The sequence below is a fragment of the Ovis aries genome, chromosome 3 (genome assembly GCF_016772045.2).
Source record: "Ovis aries strain OAR_USU_Benz2616 breed Rambouillet chromosome 3, ARS-UI_Ramb_v3.0, whole genome shotgun sequence".
NCBI classification, from domain to species: domain Eukaryota; kingdom Metazoa; phylum Chordata; class Mammalia; order Artiodactyla; family Bovidae; genus Ovis; species Ovis aries.
The window spans coordinates 221,168,910-221,195,384 of record NC_056056.1 but is presented as its reverse complement, the minus strand read 5'-3'; the positions used below and the strand labels follow the sequence as shown (position 1 = coordinate 221,195,384).

The following is a 26,475-nucleotide window of genomic DNA, read 5'->3' as shown; positions in this document are numbered from 1 at the left end:
TGACCGAAGGATGGCGCGAGCGGGGCCATGGTCCACCTGAGGCTCAAACGGCAGCCCCCGGGACTACTCCTCGAGCAACGCCAGGTGGCCTTCGCAACAGCTGGAGCAGCCAGAGGGCGGGAACAGTCCGGGGGCCGAGGACCCGGGAGCAGCCCCGGCCCACGAGGGCACGTCACTCAGCTGCAGAAAGGGACGGGGCTCTGACAGGCACGACGTGGAGGAGCCTCGAAAACGCCGTGCTCAGTGAGAGAGGCCAGGCTAAAAGGCCACGGCTATGCAGTCCCACCGATGTGAAATGTCCACACAGGCGGATCCAGACAGAAAACAGATCAGTGGTGGCCTGGGGCTGCGGGGAGAGGGGAAGGGGGTCGAGGACAGGGTCGCCCTTCGGGGTGACGGACAGTGGGGACAGCTGTCTGTGCCCCCGAGAAGAGCTGTGAGTATGCCGAACACCACTGCACTGCGCACTGTTCAGAGGACAGGCCGTGCAATGTATCAGTTCACACCTCAATAAAGCTGTTAAGTGAAAAACCAACCCTACACCCACAGGATGGGGAGGAGCCCCAGGCTGCTTCTCACCTCCCCTCTCCCGGGGGGGGGTGTTGGGGAGCCTGCATGAGGACACCCCTGCATGCACCACCTCGGCCTTCCTGCCTGTGCGACCTCGGGGGCCCCGGGGCCCAGTGTGTTCATTCTGTTTGCAGGCCTGTGGCTTCTGCAGCACCTGGGAAAGGGTGACTTCGGTGCCACGCTAACACTGTCACCACACGGCTCAGGGCGACACGGCTCAGGGCGACACGGCTCAGGGCGACACGGCCCAGGGCTTGTAGACGAAGAACACTGGGACTCTGGAAACCAACCCTGATCTTCCAGGAAGAGGTGGGCAACCAGTCACAAAAGTGACCTCGAGCCCCGTGCCAGGCAGGGTTCTGAGTCCTCACCTGCCTCTGATCGCATAAGCGCCCCAACAACCCAAGCTGGCTGGCTGGGGAAACTGAGTCACGCCCAGGTAGACACCTCGAGCCCAGCGCGCCACGCACCCACCAGGAGCAGGCACCCTCTTCCTACCCCGTCCTTTCCGGCCGACTCAGGAAGCAACCCCGGGCCGGACGGGGAGCAGAGCACACCCACCTGTAGGTACTCCGTGAAGAAGGACCCCAGCTCCGTCTTCAGCAGCTGCCTGTGGGGGTTGGGGGGAAGGAGTCAGAGAACCCATGGTGCTGGTGAGGGTGGGGGTGGGGTGGGGGCCGCCTGCAGTGGGAGACCAACCCCCTCGGCCCAGAAACCGGAGGATGTGGCCAGATGCTTCTCCAAGATAGACGAGTGGCCAGTAATGCGGGGGAGACGTTATCAGTCAGGTCAGGGGGAGGCTGACCACTGCCAGTCACCGCTGGAACCAAACCCAGACCCTGATACCCACCCCGGCACTGTTAGAATCCAGGCCCCAGGCTGTAACACCTGCCGGGATGCCGGGGAGAAGCTGGGGAAACCGACGCCTCACACTCGGTGAGAAGGAACACAAGACGGCGCGGCCACTGCGGACAAGGGCTGGGCAGCTCCTCAAAAGGTTCAGTGTAGACCTGAGGTTCGGTGTGGACCCCCGAACCCCACCCTTAGGTGCAGACCCTGGAGCAGCGGGAACAGAGATCCACGCGAGGTCTCCTACACGGATGCCCCCAACAGCCGAAGGGTGCACACCACCCAACCGTCTGTCAGCACAGGACTGGGGAGACAAAAGGGCGTGTTTTCATACAATGGGGTATTATCCAGGCATAAAAAGAAGTGAGGCGCTGATACCTGCTCCAGCCCAGTCAAGCCCCGGGCGTGGAGGCGCACCGGGCTGAGGGCAAGAGGCAGACGCCAAGGCCATGTGCATTATCCTATGACTCCACTTATAGGGAACATCTGGGCAAACCCATGCAGATGAGGTGGGCTGAACCTCCCAGAGGCTGGCGGTGGTGGGGGGGGGTGATAGGGAATGACTGTTAAGGGGTCTGGGTGGGGAGGGGTGGGGGGTGATAAAAACGGCCTGGAATTAGATAGCGGTGATAGTGGTACAAGCTGTTCAGTTCAGTTCAGTCGCTCAGTCGTGTCCGACTCTGCGACCCCATGAATCGCAGCCTACCAGGCCTCCCTGTCCATCACCAATTCCCGGAGTTCACTCAGACTCACGCCCATCGAGTCTGTGATGCCATCCAGCCATCTCATCCTCGGTCATCCCCTTCTCCTGCTGCCCCCAATCCCTCCCAGCATCAGTCTTTTCCAATGAGTCAACTCTTCGCATGAGGTGGCCAAAGTACTGAAGCTTCAGCTTTAGCATCATTCCTTCCAAAGAAATCCCAGGGTTGATCTCCTTGCAGTCCAAGGCACTCTCAAGAGTCTTCTCCAACACCACAGTTCAAAAGCATCAATTCTTCAGCACTCAGCCTTCTTCACAGTCCAACTCTCACATACATACATGACCACAGGAAAAACCATAGCCTTGACTAGATGGACCTTAGTCGGCAAAGCAATGTCTCTGCTTTTGAATATACTATCTAGGTTGGTCATAACTTTTCTTCCAAGGAGTAAGCGTCTTTTAATTTCATGGCTGCAATCACCATCTGCAGTGATTTTGGAGCCCAAAACAATAAAGTCTGCCACTGTTTCCACTGTTTCCCATCTATTTCCCATGAAATGATGGGACCGGATGCCATGATCTTCGTTTTCTGAATGTCGAGCTTTAAGCCAACTTTTTTGCTCTCCTCTTTCACTTTCATCAAGAGGCTTTTTAGCTCCTCTTCACTTTCTGCCATAAGGGTGGTGTCATCTGCATATCTGAGGTGATTGATATTTCTCCCGGCAATCTGGATTCCAGCTTGTGTTTCTTCCAGTCCAGCGTTTCTCATGATGTATTCTGCATAGAAGTTATATAAGCAGGATGACAATATACAGCCTTGACGTACTCCTTTTCCTATTTGGAACCAGTCTGTTGTTCCATGTCCAGTTCTAACCGTTGCTTCCTGAGCTGCATAGAGGTTTCTCAAGAGGCAGGTTAGGTGGTCTGGTATTCCCATCTCTTTCAGAATTTTCCACAGTTGATTGTGATCCACACAGTCAAAGGCTTTGGCATAGTCAATAAAGCAGAAATAGATGTTTTTCTGGAACTCTCTTGCTTTTTCCATGATCCAGTGGATGCTGGCAATTTGATCTCTGATTCCTCTGCCTTTTCTAAAACCAGCTTGAACATCAGGGAGTTCACGGTTCACGTATTGCTGAAGCCTGGCTTGGAGAATTTTGAGCATTACTTCACTAGTGTGTGAAATGAGTGCAAGTGTGCAGTAGTTTGAGCATTCTTTGGCATTGCCTTTCTTTGGGATTAGAATGAAAACTGACCTTTTCCAGTCCTGTGGCCACTGCTGAGTTTTCCAAATTTGCTGGCATATTGAGTGCAGCACTTTCACAGCATCATCTTTCAGGATTTGAAACAGCTCAACTGGAATTCCATCACCTCCACTAGCTTTGTTTGTAGTGATGCTTTCCAAGGCCCACCTGACTTCACTAAAAACCACTCATCTGTACATTGTAAAAGGATAAATTGTATCTTAAAAAAAAAAAAAACATATATGGGCTTCCCTGGTACCTCAGACAGTAAATAATCTGCCTGCAATCAAGGAGACCCAGGTTTGATCCCTGGGTCAGGAAGATCCCCTGGAGAAGGAAATGGCCACCCACTCCAGTATTCTTGTCTGGGAAATCCCATGGACAGAGGAGCCTGGTGGGCTACAGCCCATGGGGTGCAGAGTCAGACACGACTGAGCAACTCACACTTTGAAGGGCCATCTTAGGCCTTCGGGGGGTGGGGGTGGGGTGACCTTGTCCCAGGCCCTCGTTTACTCCTGCCCCGAGCTGACAAAGAGGTTTGCTGCCTGTTTACCCCAGGGTGCAGGGACAGGGTGGCACCGGCCGGGGCGTGAGGGAGAAAGAGCACGGAGGTGGGAAATGCCTCCTTGCACAAGGTAGCTGTGAGACCCTGGGCAAGTCTCTCGACCTCTGAGCTTCAGCCTCCTCCGCTACAACGTAGGACCAATGCCTCGGCCTTCCCAGATGCCCTCGACGCTGGTCTGTCCCAGATCCCGCAGCTGAGCTCAGTTCTCAGCCGTTGGCAGGAAATAAGGGGCGTTCAACTGAGCTGTAATGGCCTTTCTGGGAACAAAACTCCCGTCATTAGGCAGGTGGGTCCTTCCTCTTGTAACAGAATAAATATCCTTCGCGATGCTCAACGGCAGCTGAGAATGTGGGCGTCATCTTGAACCACTGCCCAAGTCCCTCCCTATTTCCCCTGCAAAGCGGTCCTGGACCAGAGAGTGGGGTGCGAAGGCCATGGGACACAGCTGGGGTCAAGGGTCACAGAGCGGTCACCGCCCACCTCAGCTCTAAGGGTAGAACCTGGGGCTAGAGGACAGGGGGGCCTGCGTGGGGTGCCCCCTTCCTAGCACGGCCCTCCTACTGCTCCCAGACCTGGGCCCGCATGACGGGACAGACGGCCACTCACCGGACACCTTCGTTCAGGCTGAAAAGCTCCTGGTCCGGCAGCCCCTTGCGCTGGAAGACGGCGATCACCCCGTTGTGGATGCTGAAGGGGAGGTTGGAGGGGGAGAAAAAAGGGTTGCTGACCAGAGGTCCTGAGCCCTAGCCTGCCTTCCCTCTCCCTTGGCACCCCGCCTGCTCGGCTTGAAGCTGGGCAACGGCCTCTCGCAGAGAAGGCAGGCCTGGAGCACACAGATCGGCTGCCCCACGGGACCCCATCGGCCCCAGAGCCTCAGATCCCATCTCAAGCTCCAGCCCTGTCATGTCACCGAGCTCCCAGGTACCTTCCACACACTCTGCCTCCCTTCCTGTATCTCTGAACCCTCTGCGCCCAGGCCAGAAACTAGGGAACACCCTCTGATGGCCTCCTGCACCCCTAAAGATAACCACCTTGTGCTTCCAGGTGCCCTTGAGCTGGCCCCTGACCGCCTGAACTGGGAATCTGTGTTGTCTGCACCTGGCCCCACTGGGGAGGCTGCCCTCACTGCAGGGCCTTTGCATACGTCCTTCCTTCAGGTCCCAGGTGGTCTGTGTCTACCTTCCATCAGTGCGCAGGTACGTGTTTACAGGTGACTTGTTTCATCGACTGGTTCCCACCACTATCTATAAACCTCAGAGCACAAGGCCCTGTGCCATTAGTGGCTGCGTGCTCTGGCCTGGCTCAAAAGTGAGCCTGGTAAATGCTGTTCGGTCCTTAAGTCGTGGCCAACTCTTTGTGACCCCATGGACTGCAGTGTTCCAGGCTCCTCTGTCCTTTACCATCTCCAGAAATTTGCTCAGATTCAAGTCCACTGAGCTGGTGATGCCATCCAGCCACCTCATCCTCTGCTGCCCCCTTCTCCTTTGGCCTTTAATCTTTCCCAGCATCAGGGTCTTTTCCATGAGTTGGCTAGTGACATTCATCCTGACTCTCCCTGGCCCTCCACATCCAGCTGGCCCTGAAGCCCTGCCCATCTCTACCCCCGAGATCTCCGCTGCACCGTCTTTCCTTCACACTCACCTGACCTCTGACTGCACAGCCGGCCTCCTCACTGCACCCGCCTCCACCCAGGGCCCTGCAGATACAGCCTAAAGCCTGAATGTGGCATCCAGGGCTTGTCTGGAATGGTTCCTCCCAACCAGGCAGAGTACTGGTGCCATACCTTAGGGTCTTTGTATTCATTTCTCCTATGGGGGCGGGTGGTCCTTATGCTATCTACTAAAGTGAAAGTGAAAGTGGATGTGAAGTCCCTCAGTTGTGTCCAACTCTCTGCGACCCAGTGGACTGTAGCCCACCAGGCTCCTCTGTCCATGGGATTAGGCAAGTAACTATTCACGCTGGAGCTTTGGCTCAGGGGCCACCGCCTCCAAGAAGCCCTCCTGACATCCTCTCTTTCCCTCATGTCCTGCAGACTCACGTCCTGGCACTTTGCTGTTTACTTCCATGTTAGTTCCTGCCACCGGCCATAAGCTCCCAAGAGTGAGAATCAGGGCTGGTGGCTCCACCGCCCTCCACTTAGGACCCGGTTGCTGCTGTAAGGCTCAGCACCATAGACTGCTTCCTGGTGTTTAGGGACAGCTGGACACCTGTTGCTGTGCACACCATGGAGGAGGCGGCGGCTACCAAGCTCCCAGAGCCCTTGTCTGCTCTCCCCAGCCCCACCATTCCTAGTAACGTGGACTGGCCACCCACTTTGCAGATGAGGAAACTGAGGTTCAGAGCGGCCAGGTTCCAGGAGGCCACTGAGCGCCCCCAACAGCTGCCCCTACTTTCTGTGGAGCCAGCAGTGGGCAGGGCTTCCAGCTCGCACCCTAGAAGGGGCAGGGCAGGGGCAGGGCCCCCACGCCCCAGGTGGGTGAAGGCAGCTCTGAGCAGTGCAGGGACACACCTGGGGACCAGGCCAGGTGCCTCGTCCTCTGACCTGAGGCCCGACCACCCAGGGGCGGGTTGCTGGAGTGCTGCTTATTCACGTGGCCAGGGCCACACGCTCTCCCACTTGTTTCCTGCCTGAGAAATAGGGGTCACAAGCGTGACTGCCCCCAGGACCGGGGGGATGAAAGCCTGGCCAGGCCCGAGCCTCAGTGTGGTCCGGCTGGGATCGCGCTCGCCTCCAGCAGGAGGCCTGTGTGGACCCAGCCTACAGCTCTGACACAGGCCGGCTGTTCCCCATTTACAGGCTAAAAAAAGTAAGAGTCTGTTGGGAAGTCAAACGGCGGCAGGAAGCCGGACAGCAGCTGCCACCCTGACATCCGAACAGCCGGGGACCTGCGCCTGGTGGGGCTGTAGGGGGTCAGCCCCTCCCAATCCTGCCAGAGGCGGGAGCCCAGGGCGCTGGCACGTGGGGCCCTGTGGGGCCTGGCCACTCCGGAGGCTCAGAGGGGCCTAGCTCAGTCCACCCTGGGGCCCAGGCCTCCGTCAGGCTGAGGGGACGGCCTGGGGGAAGGCCTCGTCAGCCTCCCGGGCCTGGTCCTGCTGTTCTCAGCAGCCTCTTCAAATCCTTCCTCCTGCCTCCAGTGAACGTTCTGGAGGAACCCCAGCCCGCTCTGGTCCGCCACCCAGAGGCCACCCTAACCACATGCCTTTGGATGGGAAGACTGGCTTTTGGGGGAAGCCTTCCAGAGGCCCTTGGGGGTCCAGCACCCACTGGATCACCTGCACCGCCCCCTACCCCGCCTCAGGCCTTCATCCTTGCTGTCCCCTCTCCTGCAGGCTCCCCATGAAGTCAGGACCCTCTCCCCTCCCACCTGTGTGGGGAGTGTATTTGACCCTATCTTCTTTTGCAAGAGGAGAGCTCTGTCTGGATCATTGCCTGCTTCTCGCAGCCCAGGCCTCACACCGCTCTATGTGTATGTGAGCAGCACCCTGCCCAGCCCTGGGGTCCCCCTTGAGTTCCCCAGCCATCCTGGCCTCCTGCTCTGTGGACCCTGATCCTGCCCCACCCACCTCTAGCCCCAAGGCTGGTCTCAGTTTGCATCCCAGCCCTGGGTTCCCCGGCTGCACACCTCTGCCAAGATTGGACTGCTCGTGCCTCAGTTTCTCCATCCATACAATGGGACTCATATAATCACAGCTGCTGCAGGAGACACTGGGAAACAGACAGCACCCTGTGGGGTTACGTGTGTCACACATATAGCATCAGAGTTGACTGTGGGGGTGGGGGGGGGCAGGGGTGCCCCTAGAAGCATCCCCCACGGCTCTACCATCTGCCTCGGGGTTTTCTCCATCTCCTAGCCATGCATGAGGTGGGGACTACGATAGCCCAAGCTGCAGAAGGAAGGTGAGGCTCAGAGAAGCCAGGGCACGCCCAGCGTCATACAACTTGACGCTTGGTGGGGCCAGAAAGGAGCCCGGGGCCCACCGTCCTCCCACCCCACGTGGCTGCTCCAAATGGGGGTGGCGGCCAGGCAAGGTCCTGCTGCTTCCTATTTCTCTGCAGCTGACGTTCCACGCAGTTTCTAAAGTTTTGAGTTGGGTCAAGAATAAAGCCCTGCTGGGATAGACAGGAGACCGGGGCAGGGGTGGGGTGGCGGAGAGAGGACGGGAGTGGAGAGGCAAGGCCCCTGTAGGACTTCTCCCCTCAAACAGAAGTGAAACCCCAGCCCGTGGCCTCCCCGAGCAAGGCAGGCAGGCCCAGCTGGGACACGCGCAGTGGCCCAGTGGAAACCGCAGGCGGCCAGGGGCCCGAGTGGAGGCCGACCCATCACCTCTTCTTGCTGGGAGGCCCTCTCCAGACCTCCCGCCCACCTAGGGAGACAGGACAGCAGGAACCAGTCTCAGCACCTGTCATCCGAGCACAGGGCGAGGAGAGAAGCCCAGGACCCCTGAGTGAGGCTCCACGGCCCCCACGATGGGGCCCAGACCTGCTGCCCTCAGGGCTGGCCGGGGTCCCCGTGCTCAGGCGGGGGGGAGGCAGGGCTGACTGTGGGGCTCCGGGGGGACCTGCCTTGGCTGCCCTGGCGTGGGGCTGCCAGCAGGTGGGAGCCCAGCAGGGCAGGACCCTGGCCGCACCTCTCCCTGTCACTCATCTGTCCGTGTAGGAAACCCTGGCAGAGAGTGAGCAGGCGACAAAACCCTGGCAGGTCACACAACACGTCTCCAGGGGTTCCTGGGAAGGCTGGGGCCACGGGCGAGGTCTGGAGGTGGAGGCCTGCTCTGCTCCGGACCTGCCTCTGGAGCCTCAGGAAACAAGCGAGGCGTGCAGGCCTCTGCCAGGTGTGCCCCTCACCCTCTTAACTGCCTGGTGCCCCAGACTGAGTAGGTAGGGGCGGCGGGGATGCCAAGCACAGGCTCCCACTGCCCTCCCCCTCCCGCTCCCAAACACCCGTCACCCTGGAGGCTTCAGCCAGCCTCCTTCGGCCACCCAGAGACCCCCATGAAGTGGTGGCAGGAGCTCTGAACTTAGAACTGGACAGGTCTCCTCGCCTCCGAGCCTCAGTGTCCTCATCTGCAAGGTGGGGACAGGAGTCCCACCTTGCAGGCTGCTGCAGGGAAAGAAGGCAGCCTTTTCCATGCCCAGGGTTGGGACAGGGCCCAATACCGGTTGGGGGTGGGCACCCCCATCGGAGGGATGTGGCGTTCAGGGCCCAGGAGGAGAGCTGGGCACAGGACACTCTCCGCCCCCCGCCTCGCCCCTCCAGGACCAGGGATGGGTGGACGAGCAGGGCGGGCTGCAGCCTCTGGGCTCCCACTGCCAACTCCCGCCTGGCCTGGCCCCAGTGGACACGAGCCCTGGGCCGTGGCTTCAAGTCAGACCAGGGTTCAGACCCAGCGTTAGCAGGGGCTCTTGGTCAAGTCCCTCTCCTTCTCTGGCCTCGGTTTCTCTGAAGGCCGCCATTGCAGCCTTGGAGCAGGAATGAGAGGGCCCCACCCCTGCATTGCATGGGCACCCACAGCTGGAAGGCAGGCAGGCGACTGGCTCAGGCATTCGGGCGACAAGTAGGGCTCCCTAATAGTCTATACCTGTGGCCCAAATGCAGGACTCAGGCCAGGGTTTGGGGGGCTCTGCCTGTCCCCCAGCTGGCCCCTCAGCTCAGGGACATGACCTTTGTACAGCTCAACGCCCTGCACACACAGAAGGGTCCAGACCGAGCGAGGTGCTACCTGGGGCCAGCACAAGGACAGACAGGGACAGAGCATGCCACCTCCCAGCCCCTGGGGAGGGGACGAGGGGCTGTGGGTGGGGTGACAGGTGAGGCGCCTAGCCCTCTGCAGGGCCAGCCCTGGGACGGGCCCAGGCACAAGCCCACCCTGGAAAGCAGCCGCAGGGGCTTAGGAAACAGCTTCCGACGGTTCTGCTCTAGTTTCTGGTTCATGAGTGTGGCCTGGTGGGCCAGCCCTGCACCCAGAGCTCCCCTGCGCACCCACGGGAGAAGGGAGGGCAGTCCCCTGCCGCGCATGGCCAGTGTTCACACTCCCCCATGGTTGTGTCCTTCCTAGCACTGACTACCACGTGCTCAGGCCTCGTGGGTTTACCTGCGGCCCTGTGTACCTCCTGACCCCCTTCCTCGACTCCCGACTCCATGCCTGGGGCTGGGACAGTGCCAGTGGGTGAATGAGTGGACAAAGGAAGGAATGGCCAGTTGGCGCGTGGGTGCCCCCGTCACGGGCACATGCTCTGTGTTTTGTCCCACATCCAGATGAGGGAACAGAGGCCCAGGGAGGTCAGAGGACTGGCCCAGGTCACTGCAGCGGGTCTCCAAGAAATTCATGTCCTCCCAACGCCCTAGATCTTATTTGTAAACAGAGTCTTTGCAGACGTAATTAGTTAAGGACTCTGAGACAAAACCAGTCTGGATTTAGGCTGGGCGCTACATCCAACGACTGGTGTCTGTATAAGAAGAAAGAGAGGGAGGACAAGACACAGGTGGAGACAGACACAGAGAATGGAGCGGTGTGGTCAGAGGCCAAGGAGCCATGGGGAACTGTAAGAGGCAGGAAGGACACTCCCTCCCCTGCAGCCTCCAGAGGGAGCGAGGCCCCGCGGACACCTGATTTTGGACTCCTGCACTCCAGACTGGGAGAGAAGGAGTTTGTTGTTTTGAGCCACCAGTTCAGCTCAGTTCAGGTCAGTCGCTCAGTCGTGTCCGACTCTTTGCGACCCCATGAATCACAGCACGCCAGGCCTCCCTGTCCATCACTAACTCCCGGAGTTCACTCAAACTCATGTCCATTGAGTTGGTGATGACATCCAGCCATCTCATCCTCTGTCATCCCCTTCTCCAGCCGCCCTCAATCCCTCCCAACATCAGGGTCTTTTCCAACAAGTCAACTCTTCACATGAGGTGGCCAAAGTACTGGAGTTTCAGCTTTAGCATCAGTCCTTCCAATGAACACCCAGGACTGATCTCCTTTAGGATGGACTGGTTGGACCTCCTCACAGTCCAAGGAACTCTCAAGAGTCTCCTCCAACACCACAGTTCAAAAGCATCAATTCTTCGGCACTCAGCTTTCTTTATAGTCCAACTCTCATCTCACATCCATATGTGACCACTGGAAAAACCACAGCCTTGACTAGAGAGAGGGACCAAGTTTGTGCCAATTTTTTTAGTTGCCCTGGGAAACTAACATGGCCACACAGAGAAAGGGGGTTCACTTTGGACTCAAAATGAGGCATCCACAGCTCAGCAAGGCAGGTCCTGCACTGCCCTGCGCCCCGAGGCTGTTGTCCTGGGGAAAACTGCAAGGAGTGGGGTGGACCAGCAGGCAGGCTGCAGCTAGAAGAGGCCCCGGCCCCTTGGTGATACCCGTGGAGCGCCGGTGGGGAAGACCCTGTCCCTCGCTGACTCAGGGCTCTCTCTGCTAGGGGGAGGACAGCAGGCGCTGTGCTGTGCGGCATCAGTGCGGGCAGGCCTCCTGGTCCTCTCCTTCTTCCCCTCTAAATGGGGGTAATCGTATCTCCCTCCCCGGGTTATGCTGGCAGCAGGCAAAGTGAGCCAGGGGCCCCCTGCAGGGGCTCAGCTGCAGGAGTGTGGCCGGGCAGGTCCAGCTGCAACGGGTGCAAGGCCAGGTGGTTAGGAGCCTTGGGGGAGCTGGCTGCCGGCCGGGCCACACCCTACAGTCCGCCAGGGATGGGGCACAGAATGGCTCTGAGGTCCTGAAGTTCCTTTAGGTTAAGGAAAAAAACAGTGGCGGGGGGGGGGGGGGCCCATGTGGCCTCTCCCTACAGGCACCCCCCTGGGCTCTGGAAGACTCAGAGCCGATCCTAGGGTGCCCCCACCTCTGCCTGGAGACCCCCGAGTAGCGGTGAGCACTGCAGGAGAAAGTTGCTGTTGGTGGAAGTCAGGAACCAGTAGACTTCTAGCACGCACGTGCGCTCAGCTGCTCCAGTCGTGTTGGACTCTCCGTGACCCTGCGGACGGGAGCCAGGCTCCTCTGTCCATGGGCTTCCCCAGGCAAGAATGCTGGAGTGGGTAGCCATTCCCTTCTCCAGGGCATCTTCCTGACTGAGGGACTGAACCCGTGTCTCTTAGGTCTCCTGCACTGCCAGGCGGGTTCTTTATTAGCAGTGCCACCTGGGAACCCATGAGAGGCCCCCCCTAAAACCTATCCCTACAAGGCCCACCCTGACATGTCCCCAGAGTGAATTTGAGCTTGAGTCGTGAGTTACCAAACACCTATTACATGCTAGACACACGCTGAGGGCTTGAGTATAGATCTTCACCTTTAATCCCTACAACAGCCTAGGAGGTGGGCATTTTAAGGACAAGGAAACTGAGGACCAGGGAGCCTCAGTGACTCTCTCAAGCAGGGAAGAGGCAGACTTGGAATGTGAATTAGCTCTGTCTGTCTCCTCCGGCTGGATCAGGTCAGAGAGTCGAGGAGGGGGACTGCTTCTCTCTCAATGCTGCGCGTGGAGGAACTGTACGCGGGCACTGGGCCCAGGAGATGCCCCAAGGGGAGTCCTTCCCTCCCTATCCCCACACCAGTCCTGTAAGAAGGAACGCTGACCCATGGGGAAACTGAGGCCGACAGGTCCCTAACTCTCAAGCCGCTCGCAACCTGGTAGAGGACAGAAGCGAAGGGCGCAGAGGCTGGTCTCAGGCTGGCAGCCCCGTGCTTCCCGTCGCGCTCAGGAATAGGTGAGTGTCCATGCTGACAGTTGGTTTCCTGGTGGCCCAGACCACAGACGGTGGAGCATCTGGCAGGGCGTGTGCAGTGGTGGGGGCGGTACACATCCACAGCCCCCCTGGACAGCCTGCGCCCCTCTCTTCTCCTCCCCTCCCACTTTCCTTTCGGTGGAAATTATCTGTTTTTGAAAAGGGCTCCTGAGCAAACACGGTGGGAAACCCCACTAAACAAATCGTCTCTTTTTCCGGATTCCCTCAGCCTCGCTCTTCAAACAAAGCTGGTGGGGTGGGGGTGGGACTTCCCACGGCCCCTGCTTGTCTGGGAAGGGCTCGCTGGGGGAGGGTCGTCTCAGGAATGCCAGGCAGCTGCTGCTGCTGCACCCCTGCTGACAGCTGGGAGGGCAGGGGCCCTCCCCCCGCGCTCAAGGGAAAGCCGGCCGCCCCCACTCCCGACCAAAGGGACCTAAACGCAGAAACAGGAAGCAGAGCAACCCATCGACTGCGCCCGCGAAGCTCATCTGCGAAATGGGATAAATACTTCCTGCTCTATTTACCTCCCAGGTTGCCATGAGCAGGGGCATGGGGGGCGAAGACGTGGGAAGACCCTCGGAGGAAGGCAGGCTTGCGGGATTCGGGCCCACCCCGCCACCCACCAGCTGCGGGGTGGGGTAGGGGTGTCCCTGGGACCAGCCCTGGGCCCGCGGTCTCGTCCCTCCGTTCTAGAAACACGCTGCACTAAACTTCCCTCCCCGCCCGCATAACTCCGGCGGAGCGAGTTCTCCGCACCCTAGGAGGCGCAGAGCTGCCCCCCGGGCACAGTCCTTCGCTCCAGGCGCCCCCGCCGCCCCCTGGCTCTGGGATCCGCGGGGGCCGGCCGGGAGGGCGCGGCCTTACCTGTTCCAGGTGGCGTTGGCGCAGGCCCGGCGCTGCTGCGTGCCCCGCTCGTCCGCGGCGGCGGCGGCGGCCGGCTCTCTCTTGCCCAGGTCACTGAGGCTGGGCGAACTCATGAACTTCAACCTGCGGAGAGTCCTCATGGTGACCTCCCTTGGCGGCGGGCTCCGCGCCCACGCGCGCTCCGCGCCGCGCCCTGCGCCACGCCGCGCCGCGGGCCCCAGCCGGCGCTGCGCCCTCTACGAGGAAACTTGGGCGAAAGCAGGAAGCCGGGCGGCCCTCCCGGGGCCCGCCCCGGCCCCGCGCCTCCGCCCCGGGCCCCACGCCGGCCGCCGCGCCGGGTTAATCATTGCTCCGAACGGCCGCGGCGCGCAGCGCCCGGAGCTCGGCTGATACCGCGCGGACCCGGCGCAAAAGGGGCCCGGGGGCGGGGCCGGACTGAGGGGGCGGGGTGCTGGGCCGGGGCGGGGCGTGGGCGTGGCCTCTGAAGAGGGCGTGCACAGAGGCGGGGCCTCGAGCTGGGGGCGTGGCATCCAGAGAGGGCGTGTGTAGAGGCGGGGCCACGAGCTGGGGGCGGGGCCGGCTCCTCCACGGCAGCCTTAGCGGTAAAAGGCTTTAGCGCCTGAGTCCGCCCTCCTGGAGTCGCGCTCTGGGTTCCCTCTGTTCTTCCAAGGGCCACAAGTGCCCACCAGAAACCAACACGCACGACTGCACAATCAGACCCCAATCGCCCACCCCGCGATAGGCCCTGCGGCCACATCCCGACGGTGCTCTGCTCCGTGCCCGGCCCAGGACCCCTGCTGCGGTTGGTGTACCAAGTGCCCCCTACCTCTCCATCCCTCCCCACTAAAGGCTGCGCCCAGACAGATTTATCAAGACCCCCCCATGTGGACACAGGCTTCTCCCTGGTTCTCATGAAGGTTAACTAGGTCGAGGTCTTCAGCCTATTTTCCAGTTGAGAAAACCAAGGCTCAGAAGGTGAAAGAACCTGCCCAACGCTATAATGAACAAACAGCAAAGCTGGACCTAACTCAGGCCTCCTGAGCCCATGGCAAAACATCCCTCCAGCTTCTGGGATGCCCATGGGGCTCCCTGGCCCTTGCCCTCTCCATCAGACAGGGCAAGACAGTGTCGCACCCCTCCTGCGTTCCCACGGCCTTTCCCGAAGCAAGGCCTTTACCACTAGAGGCCTGGCCTCACGTCTTCCTGTAAATGTGTCCCGTGTGCATCACTGGGGGAGAGGAGGAGCAGAGCCTAGAGTTTCAGCATGCGAAGGAAGGGTGCTCAGACCCTCTTTCCCCAACGCTGTACAGAAGATGGAACTGAGCCCCGGGGGCCTCCCAGGCCCCCATCCAGGCTCTCTGTATGAGATACCTGCCCCCCTCCCCCTGTCAATGACAGAGCCAAAGCCCCTGCCGCCACCCCTCCCTCACTCCGCTGGTCTTGGTAATTCAGCCCGACACAGTGTAGGTCCACATTACTGTCCGCACTCAGAGGCTAGAATCTGTACCTCAGTGTGGAGGAGGTGGTGATGGTGGAGGAGAGGTCTGGCTCAACCCCCTGCCCCCTCAAGGCTGGGGCTCTTTCTGCTGAATGCCCCAGGTGGGATGATTTGCCAAGCGCAGGCTGAGCAACCAATGAGCGTCTTTTGTGGCTCCAGGAGCAAGGAGAGCCTCATATGAGGTGTATGGACTGGGGAGGAGACACTGTCCAGGGAAAAGCAACCGACGTTTCGCAAGCACGTACTGCACACCAGGCATTACCCTCACCCTCGGGAGGCAGAGTTCTGCCCAGCAAGCCCCCTGACTCTGAGCTCAGAATCAAGGGGTCAGAGATCTCTGACTCCCCCAGAGGACATCACCCCCAAGGCTGAGACCTGCATGACCCAGCGTGAATGACAGGCCAGGAGGGACCTGGTGGTTTCCACGCCCTTGTAGAAACAACTGTGGATCCTGTCTGCTCCTTCCACCTCCACTGTCACCTCCCCAGCCCAGGACAACAGACACCCCGACTGGTCTCCCTGGGGCCACCCAGGCCACGGGACAAGCCCGTCCTCCAGGTGGTGACCAGGGTGATCCTCGGCATACCATGCGCCCTCCTGCGCTTGGAGCTCCTGCTGGTTCCCACTGCCCTGGGGATCAAGTCCAGAGCCTGGAATCCTTGGAGGACCATCCTGCCTCTCCTCGCCCCCCCCTTCTGACTGCCTTCACCTTGGTTAGGCTCAGGGTTCCCTCTGGTCATCTGATGGCTTCTCCATGCGATGCCTTAAGCCAGGGGGTCCAGGACTATGATATAGTTCACCACTGCATTCTTGAGGTCAGTACACAATAGGTATGCGGGAAATATTTGGTTAAATGGATGGATAAATATCTGTCTCACAGGTGGGAAGGGATTCAATGCACTGTGAATATTGCCACACTGAGGCTTTCCTGGTGGCTCAGTGGTAAGGAATGTGTCTGCCAACGTAGATCCCTGGTTTGGGAAGATTCCACACACCTCGGAGCAACTAAGCCCCTGCGTCACAACTATTAAGCCTGTGCTCTAGAACCGGGGAACTGTGACTACTGAGCCCACGGGCCACAACTACTGAAGCCTGCACACTCCACAGCGTGGCTCTGCGATGAGAAGCCACGGCAACGAGAAGGCTGTGTGTGCAATGGGAGAAGAGGCCCTGCTGGCAGCAGCTGGAGAAGGGCCCTTGCAGCAGAGGAGACCCAGCAGAGTCAATAAATGAATAAAATTATACATAGAAAAAGAGTTGCCGCCCTGGACAGAGGCAGAACCGCTGTCACTGCCCCTGGTGTAAATGCAGCAGACAGCCACCAGGGCCCGTTCACATCCCGGTGGACAGGGTGAAGGGCGGGCTCCCGAGCTGGAGGCAGGCTCTCGGGGGAGGGTGCTGGCTTCGTGCGCTCGGTGCCCTCAGATGGGAAGAACTCAGCCACTGGCAGGACCTGGCTGGCACGAGGGGCCAGCTCAGTGCAGAGGGAGGCTAGACTGTTCTGGATGTGGGCGGTAAGGGCAGTCCAAGGAGCGGGGCAGGAGTGGGGCTAGAAGAGGAGGGGCCGGGAGAAGTGGCCAGCCAGAAATGCCGGAGGTGGGGCTGGCTGGCTCAAGGATTTAAAAGCCATGCCCCGTCGGTGCTAAATGCTTAACTGCACCCCCTAAGCCCAGCAGCAGACCTCTGTACGATCCGTCTGCAACCAACGGCCCAGTGCTGGGGGTGTAGTGGAGACCCAGGGGTCTTCTGTGTTTGGGCTGGTGACAGGCAGGGAGGGGTTCGGGGTGGGTGGGGGCTGGACAGGCAGGGGAGCAGGCAGCCCCCAGGGCCAGAATCTGAGGCAGAGGCTGGGAGGAGACAAACCATCCCAGCCCCTAAAGCAGAGGGCAACGGGGAGGCCAAAGACCAAGTCCGGCCCCTAAACGTGTTCTGCACAGCTCGCGGTGCGGGGGAGAAAAACAAAACACCCAAACTGACCACAGCCAGGGTTTCACCACGGAGCACTGACACAGAAGCCCTGATTTCTGGCTTCCTGGGAAATGTCAGATGACCGGGCCTCCCGGGCCTGAGGCCCCACATGACCACTCTGACTGGGATGCTGCCCCCGCAGGCAGGCAGGAGGTCTCCCGGTGCCCACTGGGCCCTCCACTCACTCATGGAGGCTTCTGCGCCAGGTAAGGGGTTGGGGACTGAGCAACCGTACGGCGGGGTGGGGCTGGGTTGGGCCCGTGTGTGCCTGGGATGCAGGGAAGGGAATGCCCTCTGTTCAAGGGAATGGGAGACAGGGGTACCCATTCATGCACCCCTGAGGCTGCCAGAGTAACCTTGCTGCAAAAGCTGTGCCAGGCCTGATGGCATCAACCACATCCTCTCCTTCTTCAGGAGCGAAACTTCATCCCAGCCCCTCCCCCACCAGCGGGAGGTCAGTACCTGGTGCAGGACCCTGGTCACTAAGGGGGACCCACAGGGCTTTTCTTTCTGTTGGGGGAGGGAGCCCTGGGCAGAACGGGGGTCCACTGGACCTGCCATCAAGTCTGGTGACCTCTCGGATCTTGGTCTGCCCATCAGTAAGATGGATGGGGTTGAGGGACATGGGACTGAGATCCCATAAAACCCTTCTCCTGCAAGGAGATCAAACCAGTCAGTCCTAAAGGAAATTAACCCTGACTATTCATTCGGACTGATACTGAAGCTACAATACCTTGACCACCTGATGTGAAGAGCCAACTCATTGAAAAAGAACCTAAGGCTAGGAAGGATTGGGGGCAGGAGGAGAAGGGGACAACAGAGGATGAGATGGCTGGATGGCATCAGCAACTCAATGGACATGGGTTTGAGCCACCTCCATGAGATGGTAAAGGACAGGGAAGCCTGGCGTGCTGCAGTCCATGGAGTGGCCAAGAGCTGGACACGACTTAGTGACTGAACAACGACAAAGCCCTTCAGGGGCCACATGCTCCCTGTAGCTGTGGCAGGAGATGGCGGCCCAGGTGTCTTTGATCCTCGAGGTGACTGTGCTGAGGGGCTGGTCCAGAGGTTTTGTCTTCATGGTCAAGGTGCAAGGACTGGCAATGACCTTTAGGATGGGCTCAAGGCACTGGGACTTGGCATCAGAAAGTCCTTCGGGGCTAGGAACCCCGGCCAGGATCTTTGAGGGTGACGCCTGGGGTTGCTCGGAAGTATCTCAGGGACTCTGCAAACCCCTGGGCATGGCTCAGTCATGTGCCCACTTCACAGATGGACAGCCTGACACCTGGGAGCAGGATGCCAGGAAGTCCGTGCGGCCCTGGAACCCAGGCCTCCAGGCTTCTAGGCCACCAGGGGTAGTACAGGAGTGGAGAAGAGGCAGCCAGCCGCCAGCTCCGTGGACCTCTTGCTGGCGCTGACCTCAGCCGGCTGCACCCTGCCCGCTTGGAGGGGCACTTCCGCCCCCTGGTGGCAAAGGCTGGTGCTCCCCACAGCAGGCTGGGACTATCCCTCCAGTTCGCTGAGGAATCCCACCGGCCAGTGGCTCTGCACTCTGGGGGCCTGGACACCCGGGAGGGGCCCCACCCAGGCACTAAGAGCCCTGAGGGGAGTACCTGACCCATGTCTCCTTTCTCTGAGATGGGCAAGACCCCCGTGCTGAGGGGAGGTGGGACGAGACCATTCACATGGTTGTGGGATACACGCCAAAGGGTGGCTTACTGTTGGCTGACAGTCGCAGAAAGAGACTGGAGTCAGGCCTGAGCCCCCACCACCCACGGTGACACCAGCATCACCTGGCGATTAGACTGGTCATCTCCGAAGGCTTTGCAATGCGATGGTTCTCAGTGACTGTCCCAAGGCTGGACAACCAGTCCTCAGGCTGGATGGGCACCACGCCATCAGAAGCAGAATGTACTGTATAGTTCATGAGTGGGGGGACTTTCAGAGGCGCCCCTGTGCCCAGCCTGGGGTGGGGGCACCACCAGCAGAGGTGGGTGGGTCCTGCCCTCGAGGTTGTTGTTCAGTCACTGAGTCATGCCCCACTCTTTGCGATTCCACGGACTGCAGCAAGCCAGGCTCCCCTTCACTATCTCCTGGAGTTTGCTCAAATTCGTGTTCACTGAATCGGTGATGCGATCCAACCATCTCAGCCTGTGCCGCCTGCTTCTCCTTCTGCCTTCAGTCTTCAGACTTGGGGAGCTTTTCTCTCTGGCTTCATCGTTGTTGCTGTTCAGTAGCTCAGTTGTGTCCAGTTCTTTGCGGCCCCATGGACTGCAGCACTCCAGGCTTTCCTGTAATTCACCATCTCTCAGAACTTCCTCAAACTCATGTCCATTGAGCTGATGCCATCCAACCATTTCATCCTCTGTCGCCCCCTTCTCCTCCTGCCTTCAATCTTTCCCAGCATCAGAGTCTTCTCCAATGAGTGGGCTCTTCACATCAGGTGGCCGAAGTATTGGAGCTTCCGCTTCAGTCCTTCCAATGAATATTCAGGGTTGATTTCCTTTAGGATGGACTGGTTGCATCTCCTTGCAGTCCAAGATACTCCAGGGAAAAGTGTCCCTTCTGGTGATTTCAGAGTCAGTACCAACTATTATTACCCCTGTTTCAGAGACGGAGACAGTGAAGGTGAGGGGGGGTGAGCTGTCTGCTTGAGCTGTCAGCTAAGAAGCATGGGGGCAGGGATGCTGTACTGCTGGGGAGACAAAGCTCACCTCCCCAGGGCTTTAATAAATGATGGAGACATTTATTGAGCACCTACTGCATGCCTGGCATTAGGTGTTGGAAACACAGCAGGGGACAAAAAAGCCAGGGTCTCTGCTGTCAGGGGGCGCTCACCATTCCATCCGAGCTCTGCCATCTGACATCTCCTGACATGTTCACGGTCCCCTCAAGCCTTCTCCCTACCAGCAGAGCTCCCGCCCCCACCCCGCTGCCACCAGGACCCACCTGGGCCCCCCTTCCCCAGACTAGCGGCCTCTCTCCTCTGCTCTCAGAACCCTCCCCTCCTCCTTCTGGATCTGGATCCCAGGCCTGGGGTGGGGTGGGGGTGGGCATTCTGACCAGGAGACGTCCCTGTTCTTAGATCCCAAAACGGCATCCACTAGAGACTCTGGCAAGCCTCAGTTTCTCATCTTCAACAATTGGTTCTCAAGGTCTCTCCCGGGAGAGTGCTGTGCAACTCTTGTCGTTATTCAGTCGCTCAGTCGTGTCGAACTCTTTGCGACCCCAAGGACTGCAGCGCCAGGCTTTCCTGGCCTTCAGTATCTCTCGGAGTTTGCTCAAACTCCTGTCTGTTGAGTTGGTGATGCCATCCAACCATCTCATCCTCTGCCGCCCCCTACTCCTTTTGCCCTCCATCTTTCCCAGCATCAGGGCCTTTTCCAATGAGTGGGCTCTTCGCGTCAGGTGGCCAAAGTATTGGAGCTTTGTTTTTTTTTGTGGAACCCTGATTCTGGTCTATAGGTAGGTCCCTGTGGTAAAGCAGGAGAGATTCCAGGCTTCCCGGTCCTCCAGACTGGCTCTGCTCCCCACTCAGCTGCCTCCCCTGCAAGCCCCTATGCCCCCAAGTCTCGGGCTGTCCCTGGGAGGGTTGAATGAGCCTCCAGAACTATAAGAAAGTCGATTTCAGTCTATGGCAACTGATGAAGGCAGCCCCGACATACCAGGGCATCAGCTTCTCCAGACAGAGCCTGCACCCCGCCCACCCAGACCCCGGCTTTGACCTCTGTGTCCAGGAAACCTCACAGCCGAATGTGGCAAGGTCGGGCCCAACGCCCAGCAAAGCGGAGACACGTTCGTCCCCTACTCCCGGCTTCTCTAACAGGCACTCAGACTCTAGGAGACCGGAGGTGACAGGTAACTTCTGGCCAAAGCATCGTGGCCCCTGAACGCCCACAGAGCGGGGGGCTGCTCTGCCTTTCCCAACCCAGATAAATGCAGCTCCAAGCCGCATCCCCACTATGCAGCCAGGTGGACCGGGGCCACGCTGGGCAGAGCTGGGTGGACTGGGCTTGATGTCCAGTTTCCTCTCCTCCCCAGGCACTTTCCTGGCCAGCAGCCTTTTCTTAGAAGAATCCTTGGAAAGAGCAAGGACTGCACGGGCAACCAGAGTTCAGACTGACGATGGGAAGCCCAGGAGAGGAGCCTGCGATTGTGGACCAGGGCTGGGGGGGACGGGGGCTCTGGAAGGGTCTTTTCACTTACTTCTTCCAAGAATGACTGGTTCCAGGGTGGTGAAGGTCAGTGGTGGGGGGAGAGCCTGCGTCCTTGACTTTGTAAATAAAGCTCACAGAGCCCAGTGAGGAGGCAATGACGGTGGGTCAGCTGGACTCTGCTGAATCTAAGGCCTCCGCCCCAGCCACCATCCTCCTGCTTCTGGAGGACGTGGCTCCGTCCACCAGGTGATACATTTAATGCAGGAGAAGCTGCTGCTGAGATTCACTGGGAGGTGTGAAGGGGAGCCCCTCACCCTTCCAGCAACAGGGACCCCTTACCGAGGGCTGGCCCCAGCCGGGCTGGCCCACAGTCCCCAGCTGGGGACCTGATTCTCTGCCAGCAGGGTGGTCTGATTCCCTCACCACAGTGGACGTGGGGGCCCCAGGTCCTGATGTCACCTGGCCGGTCACAGGCCAGGATGGACACTGGAGTCCCCATTCCAGTCCTGGCTTCCTTCATAGTGGGCTGTGGACTGAACCCTGGCCTGATCCTGGGAGAGGCTAGGACCCTCCCCATGCAAAGCCTGGGCAGGTAGCACCCCTCCCCCACTGACCCCCGGCCCCTGCTGTCCCCCAGCCCCTGCTGGACTGGGGAACCTGCCCACCTTCAGGGCCCAAGGACTCGAGACTTCACCACCTCCCCTTCCCCTGACCTGGCCTCCTGGCCTCTCAGTCTACAGGACTCCACCCTGCCGCTGGCCGATCAAGCCACTCTGCCACCCAGACATGACCTGCCTATTGGCTCTGAGGCTTCCGCGGAGGCCCCAGCCTGCGGGATGAGCTGCAAATTTCCAGCGAGGTGGCCAAGACTCCTGCAGACCGCGGCCACTGCTCCTTGGTCTCTGCTGCAACTCCTACGAAGCCCCTCCAGGCCCCCTCCTGGAGCGCCCCCAGCCCCACCCCCGCTAGGAGACAAGGCGACCACTGTTCCCCAGTCTTTCTGCCCACTACCTATCTCCGGGCCTCTACCCAGCCTCTGCCCTCGGTCTGGATGCCCCTGTCCCTCCCCTCCAACTCGTCTCTTGTACAGTGATTATATTAATAGTAAAAGGCAGGAGAGAGCCGTGATTTGGGGTGTGGACTCTGGAGCCAGCTGGCCTGGGATGGATGGTGGGGTTATCCGTTAACAGCTGACTGTCTTGAGCTGATCACCTCTCCTCTGTTTAACTGTGCCTCCGTTTCCTCATCTGTAAGACTAGAGTCAGAAGAACACCTTCCCCGCAAGGATCCCAAGACTGTAAATGCATTCAGCAATGTCAGAGGCTCAGGGTGGGCCTGGTGCACAGTAGGTGGTCATCAACCTTAGCAGTCATCACCAGCTGGCCTCTTGCTCTCCATGCCCATTCCTCCAGTGTCCCCTGGATCCCGAGTCCCCAGGATCTTTCTCCCCTCAACCCAGCTCAGCCAACAATCCTCAGGCTGCCCGCCTCTCTCCTTGTGAGGATCTCAGGACTGGGCCTGCCTCCTCCATCAGACGCCCCCCGCAGCTGAGGCTCCTCCAGGCAGAGGTGAAAAGCAAATGCCCAGTGGACACCGATGAAGACTTCCCTCTTGACCTAGCTTTAATCAGTCTCCTTGGAGCTCTCTGCTGGATGAGGGCTGACCTTGGGCTCCACTCTCTGTCCTTGCAGAATCCACTTTGAGCAAGAATTCTGAGTCAGTTTAGTGAAAACCCCCCACCCTGCTATCTGAGCTCCCCGTGTCTCACCACTTGGCTGGCCTTCAGCTAGAATTCGGTGGAGTGGGTCAATGAGAGTCCCCCTTCCCCGCATGTCTCCTCTTCCAGCTTTCCCATCCACTGACCCTCACCCTGCTTCTTGGCTACAAACCCCAACTTGTCCTGTTCACGCTATACTACGCTCAGTCGCTCAGTCGCTCATTCATACCCAAGTCTCTGCGACCCCATGGACTGCAGCCCACTAGGCTCCTCTGTCCATGGGATTTCCCAGGCAAGAACACTGGAGTGGGTTGCCATTTCCTCGTCCAGGGGATCTTCCCGACCCAAGGGTCAAGCCCATGACTCCTGCTTGGCAGGTAGGTTCTTGACCACTGAGCTCCCTGTGAAGACTCGCTGGAGTGGGAGTCAGGTCCAGTCACTTCCCCCACCACTGCAAGACTCCATCTGAGGTTCAGATATGCCAAGAACTTGGAAACTCAGATGTTGTCAGGGCTCATTTAGCCACAAAACCTGATCTGACCAGAAGCGAGGCTATTTAGAGTCTCTGTCTACCTGACGTGGTGGAGATCTTGTGCAAAAACATCCCCAGGCTGCCGCCCTGACGCGTTCCACAGGGCAGCAACTGACTGCGTCATCATTCAGAAATAACAGGAATTCCGCCGTGACATCTGGCCCTGAGGATGTTGGCCAGATGAGGGCTGGAGGATTTGCACAGATGCAAGATGAGTCAGAACTGAAGGACTTGCTTTCGGAGATTAGCCTCATTTTTCCACCTGGTTGTTAAGTTAAAAATTATAACCTTACAGAAAATTAAAAGGATGGTACAAAGGGATTTTCCTGGTGGTCCAGTGCTGCCACTGCAGGGAACATAGGTTTGATCTCTTGAGGAACTAAGATCCCACAAGCTGTGAGACGGGGCAAAAAAAAGATAAAAGATGGTATGAAGAACACCTTAGTCTTTTAAGATAGCAAACCGTATGTCGTTAAGCCCTCTTTTAGGAAGCAGTCTTTAAAAATCTGAATTTTAAATACATAAAATAAGATCACTTCTTTATTTTACAAAAGGAATCACTTGAATTGTGATTTGAAAGTGTGTAGTTGACTTCACTTTCACTTTTCACTTTCATGCATTGGAGAAGGAAACGGCAACCCACTCCAGTGTTCTTGCCTGGAGAATCCCAGGGACAGGGGAGCCTGGTGGGCTGCTGTCTATGGGGTCGCACAGAGTCGGACATGACTGAAGCGACTTAGCAGCAGCAGCAGCAGCAAGATGAATCAGAGCTGGCAGGTATGTGGCTGAGCCAGATTCCACCAGAGTCCAAAGATGGCCTGCAACTTAGGAGAACTAGAGACAGGTATATACAGGCTCTGAAAGTGCCTGGGAAGAAGCAGTGATACCTGGAGGATACGGCAACTATTTTGCATTCACCACTTAAAAGTCAATTTAGGGAACTACACAACCTGAAAACTCTTCCCTACATATCCCCTAGTATTGTTGCCTAAAAAATTATACATGTCTAAATGCAGAACTGAGCTTGTAAAAAAGTGAGGATAATCACCACAGGCCAGAATGATAATAATATTAGTATTATCACTAAGATATTCCTTATCAGTATATTTATACCATATCTGATATTAATTTACATAATTAATCTAATAATTATTATATAATTAAAATATTAGCACCACTGACTCAATGGACATGAATTTGAGCAAACAGCAGGAGATACTGAAGGACAAGGGAGCCTGGAGTGCCTCAGTCCTTGGATCGCAAAGAGTCAGACATGACATAGCGCCTGAACAACAACAATATTGATTTTACTGAAGGCCAGCATAATGCTTGCAATATACAATAATTCGATACGGAGTGATCTCAAGTATCTTAACAGAAACCTCATTTAACATGGAGCCAGGAGGCCAGAAGGGGGAGCCCTCACATTCTAGCACTCCCGGTCAGTCGCAGACCCAACAGTAAGAGGCATACCATTGCGTCTCCAGCAGGAAGAAGGTTACTACTACCCAGCTGGAGGAAGGAGGAATTTCTCCTTGCCTGGCAACAGCCCAGCCAATGAGAGACTGGGACAATTCAGCCAATGAAAAACCACTACACTTGGAACTCCCCGTTTCCTCCAATGGACTTTTGTTTACAACAGCCCCTCCAAACTCCCCTTCTCTCTTACAAAAGAATGGTGCCCTGGACTTGCCTGTGGTTTGCCATAGGTTGCACATCCTGAATTGCAATTCTTTGCTATTCCCGAATGCACCTATTTTTGCAAAACAACCGGCGTTCTTCTGTTTTCTGTCAACACCCTCTAGCGCTTGAAGCAGCTCCAGCTCTCTGCTATCCCCATTTCACAGCTGAAGAGACGGAGCACATCTCATGCTGGCGGAGCAGGGATTCAAGCCCAGGCAGTCCAGCTCCAGAGTCTGCATTCTTAACTATTATACTCCGAGAGTTGTACTCAAATTAGCATAACAATTAAACCACAGGAAAAGACTGTCAACTAAAAACCCAGATGCTAAATGAAGGTGTGGCAGCCTTGTGGGGTAGGGAGAGGGGGGCTTCCCTGGTGGCTCAGATGGTAAGGAACCTGCCTGCAATGCAGGAGACCCGGATTGGATACCTGGGTCGGGAAGATCCCCTGGAGAAGGGCATGGCAACCCACTCCAGTATTCTTGCCTAGAGAATCCACATGGACAGAGGAGCCTCTGGAGGCGGGCTCCAGTCCATGGGGTCGCAAAGAGTCAGACATGACTGAGTGACTAACACTTTCACACGCTGAGACAGAGAGGTGAAAACCAGCAGCTGGGAGATACGACACCAGCAAGCAGGACGATGGAGGGCGCAACTGAGTCCTTCACAGAAAGCCAGAGGTCTGGGGGGGGGGGGGGCGGCACCCCTAATAAATGGGCAGCTGGGAGAAAGATCTGCCTGGTGACAGAGAGGACAAGAAAACTTGTCTCTGGCCACATGAACTTGAGGTAAGAAAAAGCCTGTACATCTGAGAATCTGTAGTCAAGGGTCTGCCTTCAGACGGGTGGGTTAGGCGGGAGGAGAGAGCCTAAACTGATTAGCATAGCAGTGGCTCCAGGCTGTGCCAGCCCTAGGCTTCTAGGCAGAGCAACCACAAAGCTGCTCTGGAGGGGCAGGTGCACAAGCCAGGCCTCTGGGGTTTCCACGGATAAAGCCTGGATGGAAGTAACCTCATGGCCCAAATTATCCAACACACAGGGAAACAGGCCACCACGAGGCAAGGAAAGCAAACACAAATATCGGGGTGAAATTCCTAGAACTTCAGCCAAGAAACTATTGGAAAGAGACTGTAACATGAATTTAACGTAATCAAAGACAAAAGAAACAGTGAGTAAGACATGATGTCATAAAATCCGGGGCTGTTGCTGAAGCTCCCAAACTTTGCCACCTGATGCAAAGAGCTGACTCACTGGAAAAGACCCTGATGCTGGGAAAGATTGACGGCCAAAGGAGAAGGGGGCGGCAGAGGATGAGACGGTTAGAGGGCATCACCAGCTCAACGGACGTGAATCGAGCAAACTCCAGGAGATAGTGGAGGACAAAGGAGCCTGGTGTGCTGGAGTCCATGGGG

General features: G+C 58.0%; 1 protein-coding gene across 5 annotated transcripts in view; it reads right to left on the bottom strand.

Annotated features, from left to right (window-relative positions):
* PRR5 (proline rich 5) overlaps positions 1–26,475 on the bottom strand; it is a 53,496-nt gene that overhangs the window by 12,644 nt on the left and 14,377 nt on the right. Inside the window, exons 2-4 of one of the 5 annotated variants that reach the window (XM_027968199.2) lie at positions 13,510–13,632; positions 4,535–4,615; positions 1,132–1,180 (exon numbers count right to left, since the gene is read on the bottom strand). In XM_027968199.2, the coding sequence (XP_027824000.1) occupies positions 1,132–1,180; positions 4,535–4,615; positions 13,510–13,622 (243 nt within the window). In that variant the 5' untranslated portion in view covers positions 13,623–13,632. Of the gene's footprint in view, positions 1–36; positions 329–1,131; positions 1,181–4,534; positions 4,616–7,492; positions 9,358–13,509; positions 13,894–26,475 lie in introns of those variants that run through there. The other 4 variants (XM_027968197.3, XM_042247868.2, XM_027968198.3 and 1 more) reach the window with 4 other exon arrangements.